A 23,482-nucleotide genomic window follows, 5' to 3' on the forward strand; every position below is an offset into this window, starting at 1 on the left:
ACCAGCTGCAGACTGAACAAAAAGCTTATCCATTGTGGGGTCATTCTAGGCCACATTCACCCAGGATCTGGAAATCCTTGTTATACTCAGCCTGGATTTATTTAGCATTTTCCTTTTAGACAGAGTAGCCATCCAATGTGCTGAATTAAAAAATATTAATTGTATCATTAAAGCTTCATTTTCATGCACTAAATAAAGGCAAATCTTTAAGGCTCTGGTTTCATGACAGGCTCTTCAGATTGCACTAATAACTCTTTTCCACAGCTGTCCCCACTTTGATTCTCTCTTCCCCAGATATTAATGACTTCCAGACTTCAACAATCAGATGATAATTTACTGAATTGTGTATATCAGGACAAATAATCCATTTTTCTGAAAATAACACTCCGAGATTCCATTTGCCTTTTTCATATCTCTATCACACTGGCTTCTCTTTTCTCCTGCACTCTCTCTCCCTAAGTGCTGAGGTCCTGGGAAACAACAGAAATGAACATTAATCAGTAAGGAAAAAGGAGTATTTGTGGAAGGCAAGACCATCACACCTGGCTTTTCACTTAGTCAATAGAGATCATGACACACCTCAGAACTCATCTGGAAATTTTTTGAACCTCCCCTGGCAGGTTTCAGAATTCCTTACTGATACACAGACAGAGCTTAGAATTACTATGGTCTTGGTTAGACTATTAAGGTTACATGCCTAAAGACAGAAAAAAAATTAATTTTCTGGTACAATTTCTTTTAGCCATATCTCCAAAATCACCCAGTTCTTCTGTACAATTGCTCTTCTTTTCCTTTCTGCTGGCTAATATTTTTTACATCATTAGAAAATCCCACGGAGTAAGCTTATCGTGCTTACATCAGTTACAATAGCATTACATGAACCAGGCCCAGTGCTGATCACTGAAGACTGCTGACAATAACCTTATGCAATTTTGCACCTTTTTTTCCCATTTCACCCACTTTCCTGTCCATCTAAGTTTCACTGTAGTTTCCAGACACTATGAAACCCAAACCTCTAACCCTAATTTCCTCTGTAGCACTATATCACCACTTAAAAGCCTTAAGAGACAACATCAAAACTATATTTTCTTCCTTTACAGAGAAAACTATTAAAATTAATAATAATTCCTTGTAAAAATGGTGACACATATCTTACATTTACTTCCATACTCTTATCTTCAAAATTTTTCTTGAAAGCAAACATACTACAGAGACATGACCTGTGGAAAATGGAGTCATTTCACTCCCACAAACGTGTATTATATTGTATCTATTGTCCATGTTATTATCCAGCATTACAGTGCTACTCCTGAAATAATGCTTTCTTTAAAAACACCCAAAAGATGATCTAAAAGTCTCTGTTGATAAAATCCTGCTGATAGATTAATGATATTTCAAATAACAAGTCTTAATCCTTTGGGACCACAATTATCTGATTCTGTCATTAATTATATCAAGGAGTTGTTCTTCCAGTTCGGTTGCAGTCATTTCCATATTATTGCTTCTGCCAATTGATTTGCCTTTGCCTTCATATTCTAAATTCTTCATCTTTGTTAAGTCTGTTATTCAGCACACATAATTTTAAATATTTATCTAAAGTACCTGAGTTAGGAAGGCAGTAATCACTAATGAAGAGTTAAATTAAATAGAAGGTTGAATCACCCCTCAGAAGGGACTGTGCATTGTGTGAACAGGGTCTTTGGGACAATTTAGTTAGAAGCTTGAAAAAAAATGAAATAGAGTCATCTTTTCTACCACTTTTATGCCAAGAAATGTTTGTTCTGGCCTAGGACCAAGATTGAATTACTTTTAATGTTGACTCAATCTGTTCTTGTTCTTCTTCATAACTTTGCAGACAGCAACATTAGAATTTAGCTATCTGTTTTTATTTACTTTTTGAGACTTAATTCATCTTGACTTTTACAATTTTTACTTCATTATTATTTTGGATATCCATGATACATTACCTAAATAAAATTCCTTAAGGTTTTCATAGCTCTTCCCTCTATTCCCAGTGGGAAAATCCATTAAAAGTAGATCCCATTCCAACAGATATCATTAACTGGCATAAGAAAGCCAGAACCATAGAATAATCACCATTTTTGCTGGTGCCTCTTCTTTGTATTCAACTGTTTGATCCTGAGTGTTCTATTTTATATAATTCATTATCTTTTTTAATTTCTCAAACAACTTTTTCTCTGAAATGAGTCCTCTTTCAATAAAAGATAATGTTTATACAAAATATAGTCATTTAATTAAAACTGAGTAAGCTCACAGCATTTTTTAGTGTCTCATTATTCACTCTAATAAAACAAAGCACATTTAATAATAATAATACATTCGCAGCTACTAAATATCTCAAGAAGCTGTAGAGAGCTGAAAAGAAATTAAGATCCTTGAAAAACAAAGAGGAGTATGCAAAGATTCAAATGGGATTAAAAAAGCCAGTGTTTGCACTTCTACTGGTAACTGCTTTGTTTAAAATATGCCTACAGGTTAGGAAAGATATTTATCAAGAAAAAAAGTTAACATTTATACTGGTATATTCATCATCAGAGAACATTCACTAGCAGTGAAACATTATGCTCTACAATATTAAATTTCTATAGTAGTCCCTGGAATCATTTTTGCCTGAACTGTCCCAAATAATTTCCAGGCACAGTTGGAGACAGCATGAATCACAAAGTATTCAAAATGTGCAGGTCTGGTATAATCAGATTTAACCACCTTTTCAAGAAAAAGTAAATTGAGATTCTTCACATACAGCAACTGAAAAATCATAATTCCATGACATTTACTCCTGTAAAGCTCCCAAGAAGAATGATGCCTTTTTATGTTTACACAGGGGCTTCTTCACAATGGGAGAATGAACAGAACAAGGGCAAGTAACATAAATTATTCTGCATGCTCTGCTTAGCTCCAGCCTTCATTGCAGCAGTTTTGCTTTGTATAGGGGTCATTGCAATAGTCCATAACTGAAGCAGGGGATGAGTTAACAGTTAGGAAGTTAGAAGTGCAATGCCTAAGCATGGCCATTGATCTTTTTTATTCTCTGATAGGCACATGCTCAAGGAGATTAAATTTCCTGTTCCAAACAACTGCAGGTTAATCTATTTCAAAAAGTTTACAATTACTCTCAGAAATATGAGAAACATAAAGTGTCGGCATCAGAACTGGAATAGTTAGCCCTAAGTTCCATGAGGGTATAATTTACAGATACAGTTTTGAGCCACTAGCATGTTACAACTACCATTTTTTATCAATACACAAATATGCAGAGCAAGCATTTCAGTAACCACCAGTATTCCCCAACAACAATTTTATTCCAAGGCGCTAGTTTTGCAGAATTTACAATAATATACCTGTTTCTGCTTCAATCAAGACCAAAGAGTCAAGTGGTTTTGCTCAGAGAAAAGTATTGTGGGGAGGAAAATGAATAAACTGATTGCCACACAAAACGAGAGTCCTTGTGGAAACATGTAATTAAAACAAGCAGGCAGTTCCTTCATCAGCCGGAGCAGTTCTTGCTCTTGTTCCAACAGACAATATTATAAATTTGTCATACATTGAATCAGAAGCCTATTGTCTATCAGAAAAGAATCCTTTCTGATTCGCTGCTCCTTAGACAGCTCACTTATTCAGAGTAAAAATAGCAAAAGGGTTCAGAGCACTTTCTGAACCAGAGCCCTGCAGAGTACGTGATGGATTGAAACTGCCACCACTTTTAGTCCAATTCTATTGCACTCTCTGGACTACAGAAATAAAAATGTTGATAAAAGGAAAGGACTTGGGCCGTATCAGTAAAGGGAGTCATGACTGCAAGTGCTACTATTTGGGAATGGTAATTCTTTTAGCAAAATACTTATAATGATGTATATGAGCACCAGCTAAGGGGATCGTACCTGGATGGTAGATGTTATTCAAATGCATAAAAAGAGAGAGGAAAAACTTTCAGTGCAAATAAGTAGACTGCAGAATCACAGCAAAGGCAGAGTTGTAGGAAAAAAACCCAAAACAATTCTTGCCTGTGAAAGAAATCTTCATGTTCTTGTTCCTGAGCAAACTGGCAATGTGTGTGTTCACAAATCGGCAAGACAGGACACCATACAGGCACAGCACTGAGGTGAGGCAATGTGGCTCGGACTGAAAATTAGTCTGAAGACTCAAGGCATGCTTTTTCCACTGCTCTTTTATTCACAGATAGGTGTGGTAACTCTCCTTGGTACTTTTTCGACTGCAGGACTGGGTGTTTTGCTACTACTGAATTTCTACTAGAAATGTTAGATATCTAGCTAATACACAGTTCACAAGTAATTGGCAAACAATTCTTGGTTATTTGGAAACTGCTCATAACTTTAGGCAGTATGTGATTACAAAGAGTGCAGCAGTAAATATCCTTTCTTACTACAAGATCTTTCCCATCAGAAAGTGTCGCTTGGTAACTCTTTGTAGACTTTTCAGTTGGAAAGATTATACTGGGTGAATAACTTCTTTGTGGACCTTAGAATAATGTATTTTATGCATAGCACATTTCAAGCAAAGTCCTTAAATAGATCATCTTCACAATCTGACCAACTCCCTGTGCCACTGAGATATGTAATTACTTGGTATGGTGCTCCAAATACTTTTTAAATTATATTTAAACCCAAAGCAATCAGTCTAATTATTTATGCAGCAAATTTTGCATGCATGGCAAAGTTCTGATCTTTGAAGTCAGAGCATCTTCTCACATATTGATGCAGATTAACAAAATAGTTTCACTTCAAATTCACTGTTACCATTTTTGGAGGACAGTAAAAATATCCATTGGGCATATTATGTCTCGCCTATGGATGCCCACAACTGGGGGCAGTAGGTGGTAAGACAACGGCAAATTCCACCAAAAGAAAATGAAAATGGACAAACACCCACTCATGATGCTTTGAAAACCAGGTTTTTTTAAATTTTCCATTTAAAAAAACTATCTCCTTTCTCTATAAAATATTTATCTGTTTTCCACAGAAAAAATATGAGGAAAATATTATGAAGATATGTTTTCACACTAATGTAGAGAACAAATATACACAAAAATCTCTCAAATATTTTCATAGTTTAAATATGATTTTTTTTTACAAACACCTCCATAAAACTGTGAAGTAATTACTAATTTCTTACTTGCAATGAAACAAGTAGCACCTCTACCATGTTCATAGCAAAATGACGCGTCTTGCCAGAGAGAAGCCATCAGCTTATGAGAAGGTATTAACATGATTGATTTGAAGAGTCATTTTATAAAGTAAAATTCAGTCCTTTCTTCTTGACATATTTAGGACAAATCAACTGCTTATAAATGCAAACACTGCTCTGAGTTACTGCTGCATTCCATAGTTTGCTTTAGCTTGAAATGTAACTGTATCTTCAATAATACTGAGAGCACCTCACTGCACTTTCACTTCAGGTCTGAAGAACAACTTCAGGACTTGTGTTACACATACAACAGTTGAAGGAGCCAATGTGGCATCTCATGTATAGTAACAGGTCATGACCATCAACCATGAAAGACAAGACCAGTTCAATGAAGAATAGAGGTCTGAGAAAAAAGATAGGTGCCATGGTTGTCCTCCAGTACAGCATGCCAGCTTTCAGGCCTTTGGTTTCCTAGTAATAAAATTATATTAAATTCATTAAGCCTTTCAGGGTCTGTAGATGGCATTTTCTGAATAGGATCTAGGATATATTAAGTACTCATGTCTGGAAATTCTATCAGTGAAGCAATTAAGCACCCTTGCTATTTCTGCAATTTGTTTCTCTTAATCCTAAACTCTTGTTTCTCCTTTGCCTAGACCTTTGGTATTCTGCTTCCTCTTGCTAAGAGCCCTCTTAGCACTCATATCCTCTCTGCACAGAGTTCACTCCTGCCCTTCCACAGCCCTCCTGATAAGATAATCTGTAATGAAATAGCTGCAAGTGGCATTACGTTGTGCTCATGTTTTTGAGCCAACGTCTCAGCAGGACAGAGAGGACAGAGAGAGCACTGCCAAATCTGGGCCATTTTGTTCCAGGTTGTCTGACAGAGGATGTCAACGCTCGCTGTTTTAAGGAATCTGTCCACCTTTGGCCAGTTTTCTTTATGGACATGACTGCAAAATGCTGAAATACTACTTCCTGGGAAGACTCTGACAATTTTTAAATTTTTTAGTATGCACACAGACGCCGCCCCTTCTCCTCCAAACCCTTCAATCATGTGGGTAAAATATTACCTTTTACTTCAGCTAGATATTAAAACTTAGGCTCTATAGAGCTTGATGAAGCCATCCATATTGCAAATGTCAAATGAACTCTCTGATTTGTGTAGGAAAACACTTTAAAATTCTACAGGGCCCATACAGCAAACAGGTCCTTTAGGACTTGCACCTATATTTTAACTGGCAGTATAATTAGGTCCCATATGGTTAATGAAATGTAACATGTCAGTACTTTGTAGGCTGAGATTTGTCACACGGAGGTGTTGAATGTAACACCCACTCTACCAACTGTTCAAGAGGAGAAAAAAAACCAGAATCAGATAAAAGCTTTTGTGAAGAGAAGAGAAATAGGAACCAGCCTTACAGGTTTCATTTTCCCATGGTTCTAGTGTTCTCTTCCTCTTTTCCAGGGGAGCTATGTCAATCAAGACACTTTTTCTCAATGTTTCAGAGCACCATCTCTAAGGGCACAGTCCCCTGTGTGTTTGGTAACAGAACCATGTATTCAAACTGCATGTCCGTGAGTTTCTATGCCCCACATTGCAAGCAGCGTCTGTGTCCCTTCTCTCCAAAGTATTGCTCCTCACAGCACTTCCATCACACACTTGAAATGTGGGTGTTTGGAATAAATGCTTCAAAGACACCCATGTGTGCCAATGCTCAGCCTACAAAATGCCAAACCATTATAAAATCATTAAGCATGCCCCTTGCAGATGGCTGGAGGCATGTCCCCACCAGGCTACAGATGGGACTGCAGGCACACCCAGTGCAGCTCTGATCCAACATGGTGTGTTGAGATGCTCAGCTCCAGAGTGCTGTGCCCCATGCCACACTTCCCAATGGACTAATGAGTCTGAGCACAATACTGCAACAGTACAGCCCAAACGTGTACTTGAACCAGTCTCTCCATCATAAGACATTGGCATGATATATACAGTTTCTTCAGGGCCAAAGAGATAGTCCAGAAGAGGAGGCAACTGGATGTCACTTCCGCATAAACCATCCCAGACTCCCTTCTCCAGTAGCCACTCCACTGTCTTGCTCTCCATGGTCTGTATTCTCAGGCTGACTTTTCTGGTTTGGGGGATTTGATTCGACTGCCACTCTCCAAGCGGGCTATGAGAGAGTACTGCGTTTCCATCCACAGACACACAAGTTAATCTGGCAGCAAAGGCAGGTGTCCACAGAGTAGAGGACACAACAACCTTCCCTCTCCAATGTGGCTGAGTGTGATGAACATGCCATCACATGAAATTGCAGAGGCTTCACCATAGCCTGACATGGGCATAGCTGACCACAAATGACTGAGGCTCTTCTCAGCACTTTGTCTCCTATGCCAGACCTATTTGCATGTCACTCCTCCACATGCTGGAGAAAATGGACAATTAGTAAATCTACAGGTCAAGCAACTCTCACTTCTCAAAAAAACTCCATGGCAGGATGTTGTTAAAACTATGAAGCTTACACAGCTCAGTTGAATCTAAGGCATCTTACCAGAAGATAGTTCGTGCCTAGCCCATCCCAGTCATTGCAGCAGTCTGTATGCAAAGCCCATAAGGCTGAGATCTCTGAATGCATGCTGCACCAGATGTTTTGTTCTGAACAACTTAAGTGTGATGACAGACATGCTTTACATAAATACCTTTAGACTGAAAAAAAAAAGGACCTCCATAGAAATTCTGTCTGAGTGACAGAACAAAATGTTCAGCTACATACCCAGCAAGACCCAGAGCGTCTACATATCACTTTCTTTTCAGGAGGCATGAGCATGCCAAAATCAGAAGCTGAGCATTGAAATACCTTGTACAGTGGCCTTTCTAGGCAGATATTTAAGCCAGGGAGAGAGAGCATCTGATCCAACTTTAACTTTTTTTAGATCCCTTAAATTTGAGGTTTTCTCATACTTTCCCTTTAGGACAAGAAATGGGTCAGACAAATTGCTTGTCTTTTTGCATATGCATGAAAATGAGCAAGGTAATTTCACATCCCACAATGCTGCTAGAATGAAAAAACCAAAGTAACCATTTTTATATATAACCACCATTGAAGATGTATGAAAAGCTTATATTCAAAAGATAATATGTGCTCTCTCACAGTTCTCTTTTGGGAACATATCCTAATCTTTTTGAAAGCTTCCATTAATGTGAAAAGTATTTGAGTCCTGTACTTTTTTGTGGCAAAGATGGAAGAAAAAGGAAAAACTACTTACAAATGCAACCTGAAGTTCTGTTCTACTCATAAAACCAAATGAGCAGTCCATACATTACTTATTTTCCTCCCTGGACTTCTTTGAAAACCTGTGATAAAATTTGTCTCTGAGATGCAAAGCTGTCATGGAAATGGGAAAGGAGCTGGCACTCCCTGCTTTTTCTCCATCAGCAAAGATAAAAGATCCCGTTCCAACCTTCCAAAGTTTGAAATGGGAAAGGGGTTTTGCTCTTTTTTCATGCTTAAATATAGCTTCACTGGTTTGCTGTCAGGATGCATGTCTATTGCCTCTTCAGCAGTGCTCTCAGACCATGGACACCGACAATTTTTTCTGCAAGTTAATGAACACTCCCAAGAGCATGTCCACATCCTCCCTGACTGCTCACTCCACTTGCTTACAAAAAACATATTTGAAGCAACCTGATGGTGTTGAATTCTTCAAGTGCAACACATAGTGTGTTCAAGAATCCAATCCTAACGTAATTGAGACTGAAGCTGGGTATGAAGCCTGTTGAAGGTAAAATAGAGGAAGATTTTCAGTTTATCTTTCACCTTCAATGCTTTGCTTGCATGTGAAAAAATGTCCTGGTTTTCACTAAATGCCAAATCTGCAAATTTAACCATTGTAATACATTAAGCTTTAAGAATGTAGACTTGTTGAAAAATATATCTACTTAGAATCATATATTTTAAAAGGAGAATATGGAGTTTAAACCTGGACTTTAGAATTCATTTGGACTAAGTCTGGATTCTCTAGGTGAAATAACTTTAAAAATAATGTGTAATTTTGATGGCCTTTATTTTATCCAGGGGTCAGTATGCATTGATTGATAGCCAGGGTCACGTGAACTAAAAGTTTCACAAAATTTCCAAATCAGTGCATCCTATCATATTTATGAAACTATGTACTTAAAGTTGATCAGTAATCTGATTTTGACTAGGGAAGGATAAGAGCAAAAAAATCAAATCTAACCAGGGGTAACAGTAAAGAATTCATGCAATCAGAAAAGAAAGAGTGGGTTTAAAAAAAGCCACTGAACCTTGAGAATGGTGAGATAGTAAGTCAGATAAGCAGAAGCCATGACAAGAGGGAGGAAGATGACTGTAAAGAGAAAAATCAACAATATATAGTATATATTTACAGGCCATCACTGTATTGGTTTGCTAATAAGGTAAGAAATATCACTCTGTAGGCTGAAGTCGTGCCTGGCTTCAAGGTGAAGGAAATAGAATACCAATTTCCCTGAGAGAAAGGGTATATGTTCTTAAAAATGAATTTGACAAAATTGGAAAGATTTATACAAGGACTATAAGAAAAACTCAGCATCTGGAAAAGCTAATTTACAGAAGTGACAGGAGAGCTAGAGCTCTTTGGTTTCACCAAAATAAAGATTAGAATAATGCCTGGGAAGACAAGCTTTTCCTGAGAAGAACTTATCATAATGAAGGGCTATAGGTTGAGAAAACAGCTGGTTATTTCACTTGAAGGGTGAGTAATTCACAGTCTGAACAGACTACCTGATAGTGAAATCAACTCTGTCTCTACATGAGGTCCTGAGGTGAAGATGCTCTGTGTGTAGTTTCACAAACAATATGTTTTAGCCTAAGTGATAACTACTAATAACTAGCTGTCATTTCATTACCTATCCTACACAGCAGAAATAAGATATGGAGAACAGATTTCTAGAAATTCAAACCAGGGAGGGGTGAACCTGTTCTGTGATTCAGCCACGTGTGATCAACCATACTTTATATATGTTCGCCTTATGCACTCCAGAATCTCAGTCTTGGAAAACTGAATTGTCTGCTGTAGCTATCTTCACTGAAATTTCCTAGATCCTTATCACAGTCCCCTCACTACTATTTTGCAGCTTTCTTTTGGCAGTCCTCCTGCCCCCCGTAATATCAACTAGAAAGTAAGAAGAAATCTGTCTCAAGAAGAAAAGATACAAAAAACCCATGTAATCCTAGCTAAAGACAAATAGGAGGCATCTGACTAGATCACAACAGACTGAGGAACAGTCTGCGGAGGAATTTTCCTCATACTTCCACTGTTCTCAACAGTTAGGTTGGATTTTGGCCATGGGACTCATTCAGTGTGATGGTTTACCATCCTCCCCAGATATTATCTTTGCAATTCTTCAATTTTATGTTACACTTTGAGAAAAACCATTCCCCATACATTGTTTGCTTGCCCTTTGACAATGTAATTGATTTTATATGGAGGCTTTCACATATATTACCTGGACCATGTATCTGGCCAGCCATAAATGTTGTCAGACTTCCAGAAAGAAAAATCAAACCCCTCTGCTAAAGGAAATCTTATATACATTCTTTCCCAGTCAGTATATTCAGAATTATGAGTTACATTATGTTCATTTAAAAACAAGGCAGTGATTTATGAGGAATATTGTCTGCAAATTCAGTTGCCAAGGTAGATGGCAACTGTTCTGTTAATAACCTTCCCAATCACTCCTTTAATGTATACACATACAATATAATGATATAAACACCATGCATTACAGCATGGGCTGCCTCCGTATCATGAGCCTGCAATCAGATTTTAGTAAGATGGATGCAACATTATTCTCTCTCCAGTGGCTTTCAAACTAAATTAAAGTAAATCTATAATTTTTGGCTCCCCTCCAAGATCACTGTCTCCTGCATGATTCAAGGATCGGCTAGTCAGAACTGCCTTAGGAAAGGCGGAAAAGTTTAAAAGATCCAGCACAAGCCCTTTGCCCTTTATTAACTTTTGAAAAAATCACAAATTAACTTTTATAGGCACAGGAGATGTTCTTCATGTATGGACAATGTAAATATCTATTCTGCTTGTTAAATGCACAGAAATTTTCACATTTTGAAGCTTCACTGGTTTAATTCCTGCAATATTAAGCTCCCTAGAATATGGTTTTGATGCATAAAGATACTGACAAGTGCAGAACATCCTCTTTTTTCCTTGTTTCTGTAGGAAATTAAATCCTATTTTCTTGCGAAGTCTTTTCCTACCTGTGGTCTAAAACTAGCACTCTGAAAAGTGTGGTCTAATCCTAGTCCTTCTAATGGTGTTGGATGACTTCTTTTCTCTTGTCTCCCCTTGTTCCTGGCTACCATCTCAAGAGTGTTCTGATCACCCCTGAATTCTCAAGAATCTATTTCTGATCACCCCTGAGTGTTCTGATCACCCCTCAATTCTTAATAATTTAATCTCTGTTCTCAAGAATCTATTTCAACGAATATGAAACAATACTTTGGGAGTTTTTGTGTTTGGTGGTTTGGGGTTTATTTATATATCAAAATTTAGTTTTGACCTTAAAATCTATGAAAAATTACTTAACAATTTAATGATTTAAATTTCCTGCCACTAGGTAACATACATGAAAAAAGAAAAATATACAGTTGAAAAGAATAAGGAATACAGATTCTGAAGTACCACAAATGTTTTCAAATAGTGAATAATGGGACCTTTTTTATCATCTTCTCCTTAACTATTGGATTCATTTTGGATACATTTCAACATATCCAAAAATATTTAAGTTGTGTACCAGATTGGTAATACAAGACATGTTAAATAAAATGGGATATAAGTCAAACTTCCAGCTCTTTCTTGAATAAAACACTTTTTGCCAAAACTGTTAAGGAACACTAATATCTGTGAAAAGCAATTAAAAGTGAACACAGTTTAGAACAAAGATCTCATTTGATTTATCAAGTTATCTTTTATCAACTCTTAATATAAACCCATCAAACAGTTATTTTAGCCAAATTCTAATTTTTTTTCAGAGCTTTTATTCACCAAAAACATGTTGCTATTTTAGCTTTGAATTACGACTTGGGATAAAAATTATTTCAGGAAATATATTTTTTTTAATTGCATGGAATATCTGCTTTCCAAACAGGTCTATAGCATGTACTTTTTATCTCAAAGACAAAATATCAATGAGGGATGCAGAAAAGGAATCACTGCCACTACCTTTAGGCATCTGATAACACAGATTAGAAGAACCATCTTTGATAAAACTGCTCTGACCCAGTAAGCACTGTGTGGTGAAACTTTGTTTTCTGACAGATCTCCAAATCTCATCAATTTTATAGATCCTTCTCTGATTGAGGAGGTGCAGCCTGGGCATGGGGACAGTAACTGGGCAATTTCCAGGCCTTGAGCAGTGCAAAAAGGGAAGATGAAGGTTGGAGGTTGATGGACTCCCATTGTTTTCCTCTCAGTAAAGGCAAGTTTCATGACACTCAAACTTTCACTGAGTTGTTATAGAGTCTAAGTGGCTGGAAAAGTGACATTCAAACACTTAGTTCCTAAACAAAAGAAGCAAAGTGACGTTATGACAACCTGAATGACCTGCTCTTAGCTAAGTCCACCTTCTGCCATTCATTTAAAAACTAATTTTCTTTTTAAGATTTAGAATAGCACACCTCCTTGCTCATATTCCTTTTGCAGTCTCATGTTATTTTCCCTAATAATTTTTCATCCCCATTACACTCACAGAATGCTGAGTATACCCCTCACTTTATATTTTTCTGTAAGCCAAGATCCTTCACAGCAGGTGTGTCTGGCCTGAGCAGTGTTAAAATGTTGTCTGGGCAGTCACTCACTGCAGAGCAAGACAAACATTAACTCAATGTTGCTTCACATTTCTGTCTCAGTATTCCCAGATGGCAGAGAGCATTTGCTCACTTTTCACAATTGGGATACTGTGATCAATATTTGAAATTAGGCAAGGAAACAGCTACCTCTTACAAATGTCAATATTCAATAAGAATGGGCAAGCAACAAGATAGGACTGGAACTTGAACTGAGTATTTTTCCACATATTTTCTTTCAGATGAGAGATATTTTTCAGTTTTGATAGAAGATTAATATGATTAGGAGAATATCAAATTGTGATAATTCTGATCTTAAAAATTTATGTTTGAAACAGTTTAAAAATAATTTCAGAAAACTTCAAACACATAATTATTTTTATCCAATAGCAAAAATTAAATGTTGCTGGAATAGAATACTCTCCAGTCTTTAGACGGGAAATTCTTCAATTTTCAGAAATGGATTTTTAGAAATAGATTTTGTCTGCAAATAAAAATATTATCATGGACTAGCATAGACATTCTTGGTATATTATTTCAACATGGGGTTTTTTCTGCATATAAAGCATGAAAAAAATTCACCTCTGCTTCAACTAACATTAACCCAAATTTCAATTGTATTACTTTGTGAAAAGCAAATAATATTTTTGACCATGATACAATTGTTGTCTCTAAAGGATACAAATCTAGAGTCTAAAGTAAAGACTTCATGCAAATACAGTTTGTTCCAGGCAACTGGTTTAACATCAACTTGTTGCAGTTCTTTCATTCATTTCTTCTTCCTAGTCTCACAGACTATGACTAATTTTGATTTAGCTTTTCATTTGGGAGCAAAGGATGGGGGCAAAAAAAGTCTTTTAACCAGATACATTTGAACAAAAATGAAAGGAACTGTGTGAAATAACCTTTATGTGCAGGGAAAAAGCAGTCTGCTTTTGTTACGCTTGCCAGATTACATCCCAAGAAAATGAATGTGAACCACCTCTTTATATGCACTTATGATTAATTTAAATGGAGGAAAGTGAAGTTCAACACAGAGGACTTTGAGGATGAGTTTCATTCAATGTTTACCTGCAGAGCTGCCTGAAGAAAATGTCAACAAACTGTCTTATTTCTTAAGACTGCCTTCAAAAGCAAATTACACCTTTTACATAAGCAGAATAAATGCCTCCCTTTCCACCCCCAATATATTTGGCTTATTGTGTTTCAATTGTACCCCTGTACAGTTCTATTTTTCCAGCATACATCACCTCTTCACCCCATTCAGTGCAGCAAAATAAATGGTTTCCAATGGCAATGAAAATTGCCTTTCTAGTTATTAATTCATTTCACTCCAGGCAAATTTTAAGCAGAGATTCTCAGGGATTGATCTTGTCTCTGACTAGGAAGGCCTGATCCAAATGTCAGTCTGCTTAACAGGAGGGTACTGAGTTCAAACTGGCTTTCAGAATGAGGCTTTCAAACTTCAGTGACTGGAGAAGAGAAAATTGCACATATTTTTCTTTGATCTTTCAAAAATACCAGGGAATGCTTTCATATGGGAAATGAGGTAAACAGGCAACTCTGTCTCTTTTGGAAGCCAGCCAGCCTCTTCCAGATTTCTCCCACCATTTTCGATTAACTGTGGTGTCAAGTGGTTAAGCAAGAAAAGGCTGAGAAAAATCCCCACAGTCCATGAGCTGCACAGCCTGCCTGCCAACCATCACCACCCAAAACCACACATGCAAATTTCCCTCTCTGCACTTTCCTGTGAGCATTACTTTCCACAGAGGTGGGCAACAAAAAAGGATCTCAAACATTCTTGCAAGACTGCGAGACTAAATTAGGGGTCTTCTCTCTGCTGTACTACTTTTCCTCACACAGAAGCACAGACACAGTTCTTGGTTGCATTATTGACTTGCTGTCTGTCTGTGAAGTGGGTTTAAGAAGTGAATGTTGGTTTAATTTTAAGGAAAATTTGTTTGACCTATGCTCCTGCCACAGAAGTGGAAAAAAAGATCTGTAACATCAGCTGAAAGAGTTGGATCAGTAGGAACTCCAGCACACCCTTGCATGCCTGTTGTAGTAACCTATAAATTTTGAGACAATTGCTTCAGGCTTTGAGTGATAGGTCCTTAGTAGAAGGAGTTTCATATCCCAGTTTCCCTCATTCCTGCTTATTCCTAGTTCCCTGCCATGCACAGCTAACTTGTCTGCTCGTGGGGCCACAGTGTGGATTGAACCTCAGAACTGATATGGCTTTTTGGAAAACAGCCCTCATTGTGCATGAAAAATTTTATTTTAAAGCCAGGTTGGTTCAGAGGTGCCACAAGTGATAATGTAAGGAAGAGTTGGAGAGAGGGGAAAGGTGATGATAATGATTCCTGACAGAGCCAAGAAAGACAGAGTTACAACCCAAGACTAAGACTTGCAAAGATTTCTGATTGGCCTTTGTAAAATACACTACAGAAATATGACTTTTTTCTAATGAGAAATGTCATTCATTTGTTGCTCACATTTGCTGTTGAAGGGATTGAAGAACCTTCCTTCTCAAAATTACAGGAGCTACGCTGACAGCTGTCCTTCCTGCCTTCCCATTTTTAGGAAAAAAATTTACTTTTAGGTTGCTCGTAAACTTGGAGACATCACCTAGTTTAAATTTTAATGCTAAATGTAAAAGGAGTTAAGTTTACAAGAATTAACTTTTTTTGTGTGTTTTAAATCGGTAAGTCTTAAGTGAGGATTTAACAACACAATTTCAGATCAACCTTCCAAAACATTAATCCATTGCAGACAAAGATAATTAGTAAGTTCATAAGGAAAGATTCAAACAAAAAGCTTTTTATTATGTAATTGTTGATGTATGCCAGGCTTTTCTTACAATAGACCCAAAAGAGACCTATAAATTTATTTGCTGATGAGACTACCAAAGGAATGAAACTAATAGGTTTTTCATGTCTCTTTCTTGTTCTCCCTCCAGCTTTGGAGGAGAGGATCCACCCTCTGCATGGAAATCATTCACAGAAGCCAAAGATCATACTGATCAGAATGATCATAAAGATCAGAAGAATCTGGTTAATAAGCAAATTAATGAATGAAAATTAGTTAAAGATAATGAATGTAGCTGGTCAGAACTACCTTCTATGCGTGAAAAGCAGGACTACCTTCTATGGTATCTTCTGGGATCCTATATCAGTAAAAATCTTAAGGAGAAGGATTCAAAATTTTTTTTTCTGTTTGAAATAATACCTGTGAATGTAGGACACTGAGTTGAGTGGCATATTTAGAATATTATAAGTTACAAGATGCCACAGTAAAATGAAAAATAATTACAACATAAATAAATAAATAATCTCTCTTTTGCTTATTTACTCAGTTCCTTTTCTTTATCATTAATGTGTAGGGGTTTTTAAAGGTAGTTTAAAAATAATACAAGGGATAACATGTGCCACAGTCCTTAGAAAGTGCCCTGAAGATCATACATTGCCACATTTCAAAGAAGTATCTTGATCAGCTAGTATTTTTTTTATTCTATCATAAATACCATCGGTTTTATTGTAATAAAACTTTTGATGTTTTACCTGGAGAGTCTGTTCATCTCCATTTACCTGGAGAGTCTATTCATCATCCTTATCAGATTGTGCAACTAGATGATAGGATCATAAGATTCACCCAAGTTTCATGTTCTTTCACTGAAGTCCAAAATTATATTGCTGTATATATGCTATGAATGAGGTGTCAGGTTTTAACAATGCTCCACCTAGCATATCCGCTTTAATAATGGCAGAAGCAGGCATATGTTGTGCTACATATATAATTTTGTTTTTCTCCTTCTTCACATTCAGGTCTTCTGTCTTCTCATCTTGCCCACAGCATCTATGTCCCACTCCAGCCCTGGTGTCCCTATTCTCTTCTTTCCAGGGTGGAATACAAAGTTCCTCTGCTGTAAGATTAACGCGCCATATGCTACCATCTGCGCCAAAGAGTGTCCTCAGAAAGTGGAAAAAGGACATATTTTCACTGTGAAGAATCAGATTTAGATATAAGCATGACTATTCCCACACTGAATATAAAACCATCCCATCTCAATAAGGAGAGGTGTCAAAGTTGTTCATTATAAAAACTAGATGAGTCATCAAAAGTATTCCGAATATAACATCTTATGCTATTGTTAGTAGCATTATTTTTGACCATGATGTTATTCATACATGTTTGTGAAGGATAGGCTGCACACCTAACCATGCCAAAGGCATCAGCTGGTACAGAATACCCTCACTACACGATGTCATGTAGAGTGACTTATACACTGTTTTGAACACTGAAGTTTTAGATTAAACTGTTACTGTATTCATGCATCCCCATACAAAAAAATGTTCAGCAATTTTCCAGCTCTCACTGTCATGATGAAAACGGTTGCAACAATCCACCTGCAAATTTGAACTTTTTTTTTTTTTTTTAAACTGCAGAATAAGTTCTCTGCATATCTGTAGGAGGAAAGACATCTCGACATTATACCATTGGACCAGCATCTCCTCAGAAGGGGCTCTGAATAGTATAAAGCCTGCCAGAGAAACATACTCAGTGTGTGGGAAGGACAATCTGCGCTCTATTGGTTATAATAAAGCCAGCAGCATCTGCCACTGTTCAGCAACGTCACCACCACTACTCAATCTCTTAACATTTTTCATTCTCAGTTTATATTCTGAGCCTGCCATTCAGCATCTGTCTATTTGAACAGAGGCAATGTGGTGAACTCTTAAAATTTATCACAGAACTTAATTCCATAAAACTCCTTAAATGGTGGTGTCATTAGGCAAGGCCAGATGAAACTTGCTCTTAAGACAGTATCAAATTCTAGTCACTTCTAGCAAGATGAACTCAATTCTATCAGTACAAGGAATAATGAAATCAAGTGCACTTTTCAATTGCATTTCCCTTTAATCACATACTCTTCTGAATGCTGGGTAAAAGGCTTAAGCTCTATTTCACATAAGTAAAAAGAGGAAAGCAATTTAACAGACAATTCTGATTTTCTGGACACCTGATGGCTCATAAATGTGTGAGGGAGTTCAAGGAAACTTCCCTTGCTCTGTCCCAAAACCAATGCCCATAAACAGAGGAAGAAGTGGTGCAATACTCCATGGAGTACTGTAAAAAGGATAAAAAAATATATGTATATATTGAGGAGCTGGAACAACTTGCATGCAAATATTAGTCAGAATTGCATGTTTTTAAGTACCTGTGCCACTCTGGCTCAGACATTAAGCAGGAACACATTCTGACTCAGCTACAGTTTCAAATGATGATTTAGCTCTGATCTGTACTAAGAAGACCAGTTGCTTTCTCTCTATCCATTGATTCTAAAATAGTCATAATTAGTATTCTACATACTAGCAGATAAAGAAAAATAAATAAATGTGATCTAAATTAAATTAAATTTGGAGAGTTCAGATCAAGCGCTTTTACCAATGAGTGGCCCTAGAGCACACACCATCCCGTGTGTTTCAGCCGTTAACAACATGATGCTATTTCAGACCCAGAGAGAGTATAAAGTTATTATTAAGTAAAGTAAAAGTCTATACTGTAGAGAGCTGACTGGCAAAAATCCAACAACATCAAACTATCATCACCCATCAATTAGACCACATCAGAGTATTTCAAAGGCATTTTTATGTAGTAAAAACTATCTCTTACCTTCAGTGTGTACAGCAGAAACGTAGGTCCAGTTATAGCGTTTGACAATGTCCACCATGGCCTTTGCTTGCTGTGCATCAGAGGGCACCACTCTCATAAAATACTTGAACAGAGTTTTGTCACTTAGGTCCATGCTTGTGGCAGAATAAGCAATCTGAGGTATATTGAAAAGCTGCAGCAAGTTCTGGACCTGGATAGCAACGGAGCTGGAGCCAGGCCCAATGACACCAACAATGGGTTTCTTGGAGCGGAAAGACGATGATGATCCATCCACACATCGCACCATCCCTTCCTCTTCTTCCGAAGAAATGAGAGAGTCCCTTATAAACTCAATGCTCTGCTCCAGAGCCACAGCAGAATGCCAGCAGGAGTCCCTTATTTCACATCCTAGTGTTATATTTGGCAACAGTGTGGGGTCCAAATTAATTCTGTCAAGGGTATGTAGCATTGCCTCCACTCTCTGAATACCATACTGCTCTCTTACCTCTCCACATTTCCTCTCATGAACTTTGTCAACAGTTGGTTGGTGATGGACAGAGAATAGAGCTCCAATGATAATATCACCAGGCATGTGTGCAACCACTCTTCTCTCATTTGCCTGTGCTGAAACCAAAAGCCCAAAGTTCCCGCAGACATCTTCCTTCAATAGCAGGATTGCAAGGAACAGCAAAAGGACCATTTTAGGAAATTTTAGGCTGGTAGAGACAACATGATGGAAAAAAGTTGGACAGCTGGTGAAAAGCAGTTATCAAATCTTCTGGAGAGGAGCACTATACTGATTGTTAACCAGGAGTTGGCATCTGTTCTCTAAGGAGTCACCACAATCTCCAAGTGGACAGCTATGCAGAGCTGCACATGAGGTCATAATCCTCATACCCTTCAAAAATTAATAAACAAAGAAAGATCTTTAAAATTATTTATAAAATCAGCAAAATATATCATATATATTAAGATACAAAGTCTTGCAATCTTTTCTAAAATTGCACCTATTTCTACAGTGATCAATGCCTGTTATACATTGTCTACTGCATATGCTTCCTTTCATCATTTTCAAGCTGGAAAACTTTATCTCACTTGAGTGTTTTACAATCTTAGGCTTGTACTTCTGCCGGTTTAAATAAACTTCTTTCTTTTTGACAATTTAAAAATTCTTTGGGGAAATGTTTTCAAATGCACAAAAGACTGGCAAGTATTTAGTTCTACAGAAGAAAGTTGTGCTGCTATTTCTAATACATGTCTTAGAAAACAACTCCCTTTAATTTCAGACATTTTCTATATCTCTAAATACATATGTCACACTAACGTACCCTGGACTGCACTCTATTATCCATTCCAGCACTAGGAAATTGCTGTTGACACACAAAGCTGTTATTCTAAGGAATGCAGAATGTATAAATCTGTTTTTAGTTTTCAAAATACAACGCAAAATAAGTTGGCTTTTAAGCAAGATTAAGAAAACTGTTTTTATTATTAACATTGATATTTGTTTTAAGCAAAGAAACAATAATTCTAAACCAGCAAAGCAATGAAATTATTTTCACCTTTTTACATCCTTACTTCAAAAATCATCAAAAAGCAATTTGAAAAATCCTTATATTGTACATAACCCTACAGACTCCACTGGTATCAAGAAGTCAACACAAACACTGTACAGATGCACTAATCCTAAAAAATATTCGATCAGCTACATTTACCTATAGACTGAAATGCAATCTGCACTCATCTTCACTGTTGCTGAAGGATAAATAAATAAATAAATCAGCAAACACTTCACATCTTGGGCTGTGGTTAACCTGTGGAACCAGAAAATATATTTGAGAATGCTCTGCACCTGGCAGTGGATTTACAGCAGAAGGTTTCCAGTTTTAAATATAGTGCTTAAACAGTTGTTTGCCAGGTCTTGATCCCTGAGCACATAAATACCATCTCACCTGCCAGTGAATACATTGGTAGTACAGAAAGGTAAGTGCACTTTTATATCTAAGATGCTGAGCTACATAGGGAACCAATATGCCCAATTTAATTTTTAGCAAAACAACTGCAAAATTCTGGGGAAGACCCCAGTCCCAGTTTTATTGACATAAATATTTAGATGCAATAAAAAAAAAATTTCAAATTTCATACATTTCAGACACCACCAATCGCTTCTAATCCATTAATGACTCTAACAGTGCCTACATATTTTAAAGTAAGAGAAACCATCACAATTGAAAATCTACCTCTGTTTCTTCCAGGTGAAAATCTCACAAGATTTTAATCTTTAATTTACTCATCACAGCTAGTTCATTCAGTATAGTGACACAGTGAAACTCTTCCTGATTCTGAAGATGAGACACAAAAATATAAAAATATTCTTCTGCTTGATGCTATGCTTTCTCTATTATTTTACCAAGATGTATAAATTATAGATTATTTTCACAGAGGAGTGAGTGAGTTTTAGTGAGTATTCCCAAATAAAACACAAATTCTTAGAAAGAGGAAACAATTAATACAATATTTAAATGCTAATTGGAATATTAATAAGTTCATGTAATATTAATTTTAGAAATATAAAGTGACAATAATAAAATAAGTTTCAGACAACTGTAAAACACTTCAAGAAGGTTTGGGTTTTTTATTCTGTGAAGAGTTGGCTTATCAATACTGCAACCCTTTGCCACTAAGGAATAACAGCAATTCCGTTCAGGTTAATTAGTCCCTAATTACAGACTTTCACTATTGCTTAAGTCTTGCAATTATTTATTCCATCACTCTGAAGTTGGTACCATATAATTTGAAACAGTCAAAAGGATGAACTACAGGGGATATCCTTGTACAAGATCAGAGCTCTTAAACTCCTATACCTTTAATTAATTGAATGTGTTATTTTTCTGAACTTCTCAAATTAAGGCTACGTATCCAGAACACAAGTACATATAGACAAGTGCCAGCTCTGCTGCAGACTGTAACTGGATATACAATTAGATGTCTTTTTATAACCCATCTGCCTTTGAATCTGCAGATGTGCAAACAGAGTTCAGGGGCTTGGGGTGAGCTTGTGGTACAAAAAAATCTAATGTACCATTTTAATGCTGCTACTCATATTCACCAAATTTTTTTGGTCTTGTGTTTATGGATTAAAAATTTCCATACAGGATATATGAGAAAGAGAGGGAAGGAAGGCCATTTTTATCTTCCCTCCAAAGAACAGCTGTTTGCTCTTCTCTGCTTACAGTTCTCTGCTTTGTCTATCAGTACAAAATTACAGGGTAAAGAGTGAGACAAAGCTGAAGGGCTCCTTCATATTTCTGGTTCCACAATATTAGAATATGTCATAACTGGGGGATTACTATTTCTGAGAACAATAAAACCTTTCCCCTCCATGGCATCCAAGGGGAAAGAGGGGGCCAGATGCAGGCTGTGGCTGCTCCACAGTTAATGAACTGTCTTCACTAGATTAAAGCTAAGGTCAATTTACTTGGGACTTAAAACTTCCCTAATTAACTGAGAACACTCCTTCTGTTTTATATATTGGGCTTAGGATTCACATCCAAAGCACCTGAAGTCAATATTTTCACAATGTAATGAAACAACTTGGAATTTATATTGACAAATATTTCAATGTATTTGTGTTGCATAATAGAGATCTTGTTCTCTGGTCTTGCACTCATAAACTTAAGAACAGAATGGTTGAGTGGAAAGCCTCAACCAGTTCAGGAAGTTATGTGGTCCATTCCCTCTGCTTACTGTAAGTTCAGTTAAAACACATTTCTTAGCTTCATGTCCATATCTCTGAGGGTATGGAGAGACAGAAACATTTTTGGGCAACCTGTTTGACCACAGTCACAGTAAAAAAAGATTATTTTTATATATATTTAAACAGAATTTCCAGTGTTTCAATTTGTGTTTATTGCCTGTCATCCTTCTGATGGGCACAGCTGGCCATGCATGAGAAGATATCCTGAGAATAATCAGGTAACAAATCCTATTTCAGGCAAAATGGTTGAGCAGAGAGCTGGTAGACTAAGCACACTAATAATATTTCCTGGAGAAAGTCTTCCTGAAGAGAAGATGGCCAAGGGAACTATTCAAATATACAATTTCACTGTGCTTCTCTCCCAAAAGAATCACATACAAGTCCCTTCATGTTTTGATTACAATTCTCTCTTACTACAGGCAGCTTATTATTACAACCAGGATGAGTACTAAAACAAAATTAAGTAAAATTTCATAAGCTTAAATATAACTCTTGTTTAATTTGTTAGAGATAATCCTAAAGGGAATTTGACATGCCATAGCCCTCAGGTTGAGAACAGACATACCAGCAGTTTCAAAGACAGTGAACTCCTGAGTGCATGCACAAAGTAATGGGAATTGCTTCCCATTTAACAATTTATCTGTTTTGTTTTCATTGATGGGCAACATTCACAGCACTTATGATCACATTTATTTTTCACACTGTTCAATTTCTTCATCATCAATGTACTTATCCCAAATTGACAGAACCATAAGTGAAATGGAATCAGGTACTTAATTACTGGCGTGTCAATGTTTCTTGCTTATTTCTGCTATGGATTTAACTATAAACTTATCCTGAAGTCACATGCTTTAACAACAGAGGACACTTTGGTCTCAGTCTTTTGCTCCACTAACCTGAGGCTTGGAGCAATTGCAGAAGAAGTAGGACAGAAAAATAACACTGCCTATCAGTCCTTTGTTCAGTCTCGCCTCAGACAAAAGTTTACATACTACCCAGATGACTGAAGACACAGATCTGATGAAGCACTCAACATGTTCCTGTG

General features: G+C 36.9%; 1 protein-coding gene across 3 annotated transcripts in view; it reads right to left on the reverse strand.

Moving 5' to 3' along the window:
- Positions 1-23,482, reverse strand: part of GRM5 (glutamate metabotropic receptor 5) — a 245,144-nt gene that overhangs the window by 216,355 nt on the left and 5,307 nt on the right. For all 3 annotated transcript variants that reach the window (XM_063148826.1, XM_063148827.1, XM_063148825.1), the window contains one exon: positions 18,702-19,578. In XM_063148826.1, the coding sequence (XP_063004896.1) occupies positions 18,702-19,380 (679 nt within the window). In that variant the 5' untranslated portion in view covers positions 19,381-19,578. The remainder of the gene's footprint in view (positions 1-18,701; positions 19,579-23,482) is intronic.

The sequence above is a fragment of the Melospiza melodia genome, chromosome 2, assembly GCF_035770615.1.
Source record: "Melospiza melodia melodia isolate bMelMel2 chromosome 2, bMelMel2.pri, whole genome shotgun sequence".
NCBI classification, from domain to species: Eukaryota; Metazoa; Chordata; class Aves; order Passeriformes; family Passerellidae; genus Melospiza; species Melospiza melodia.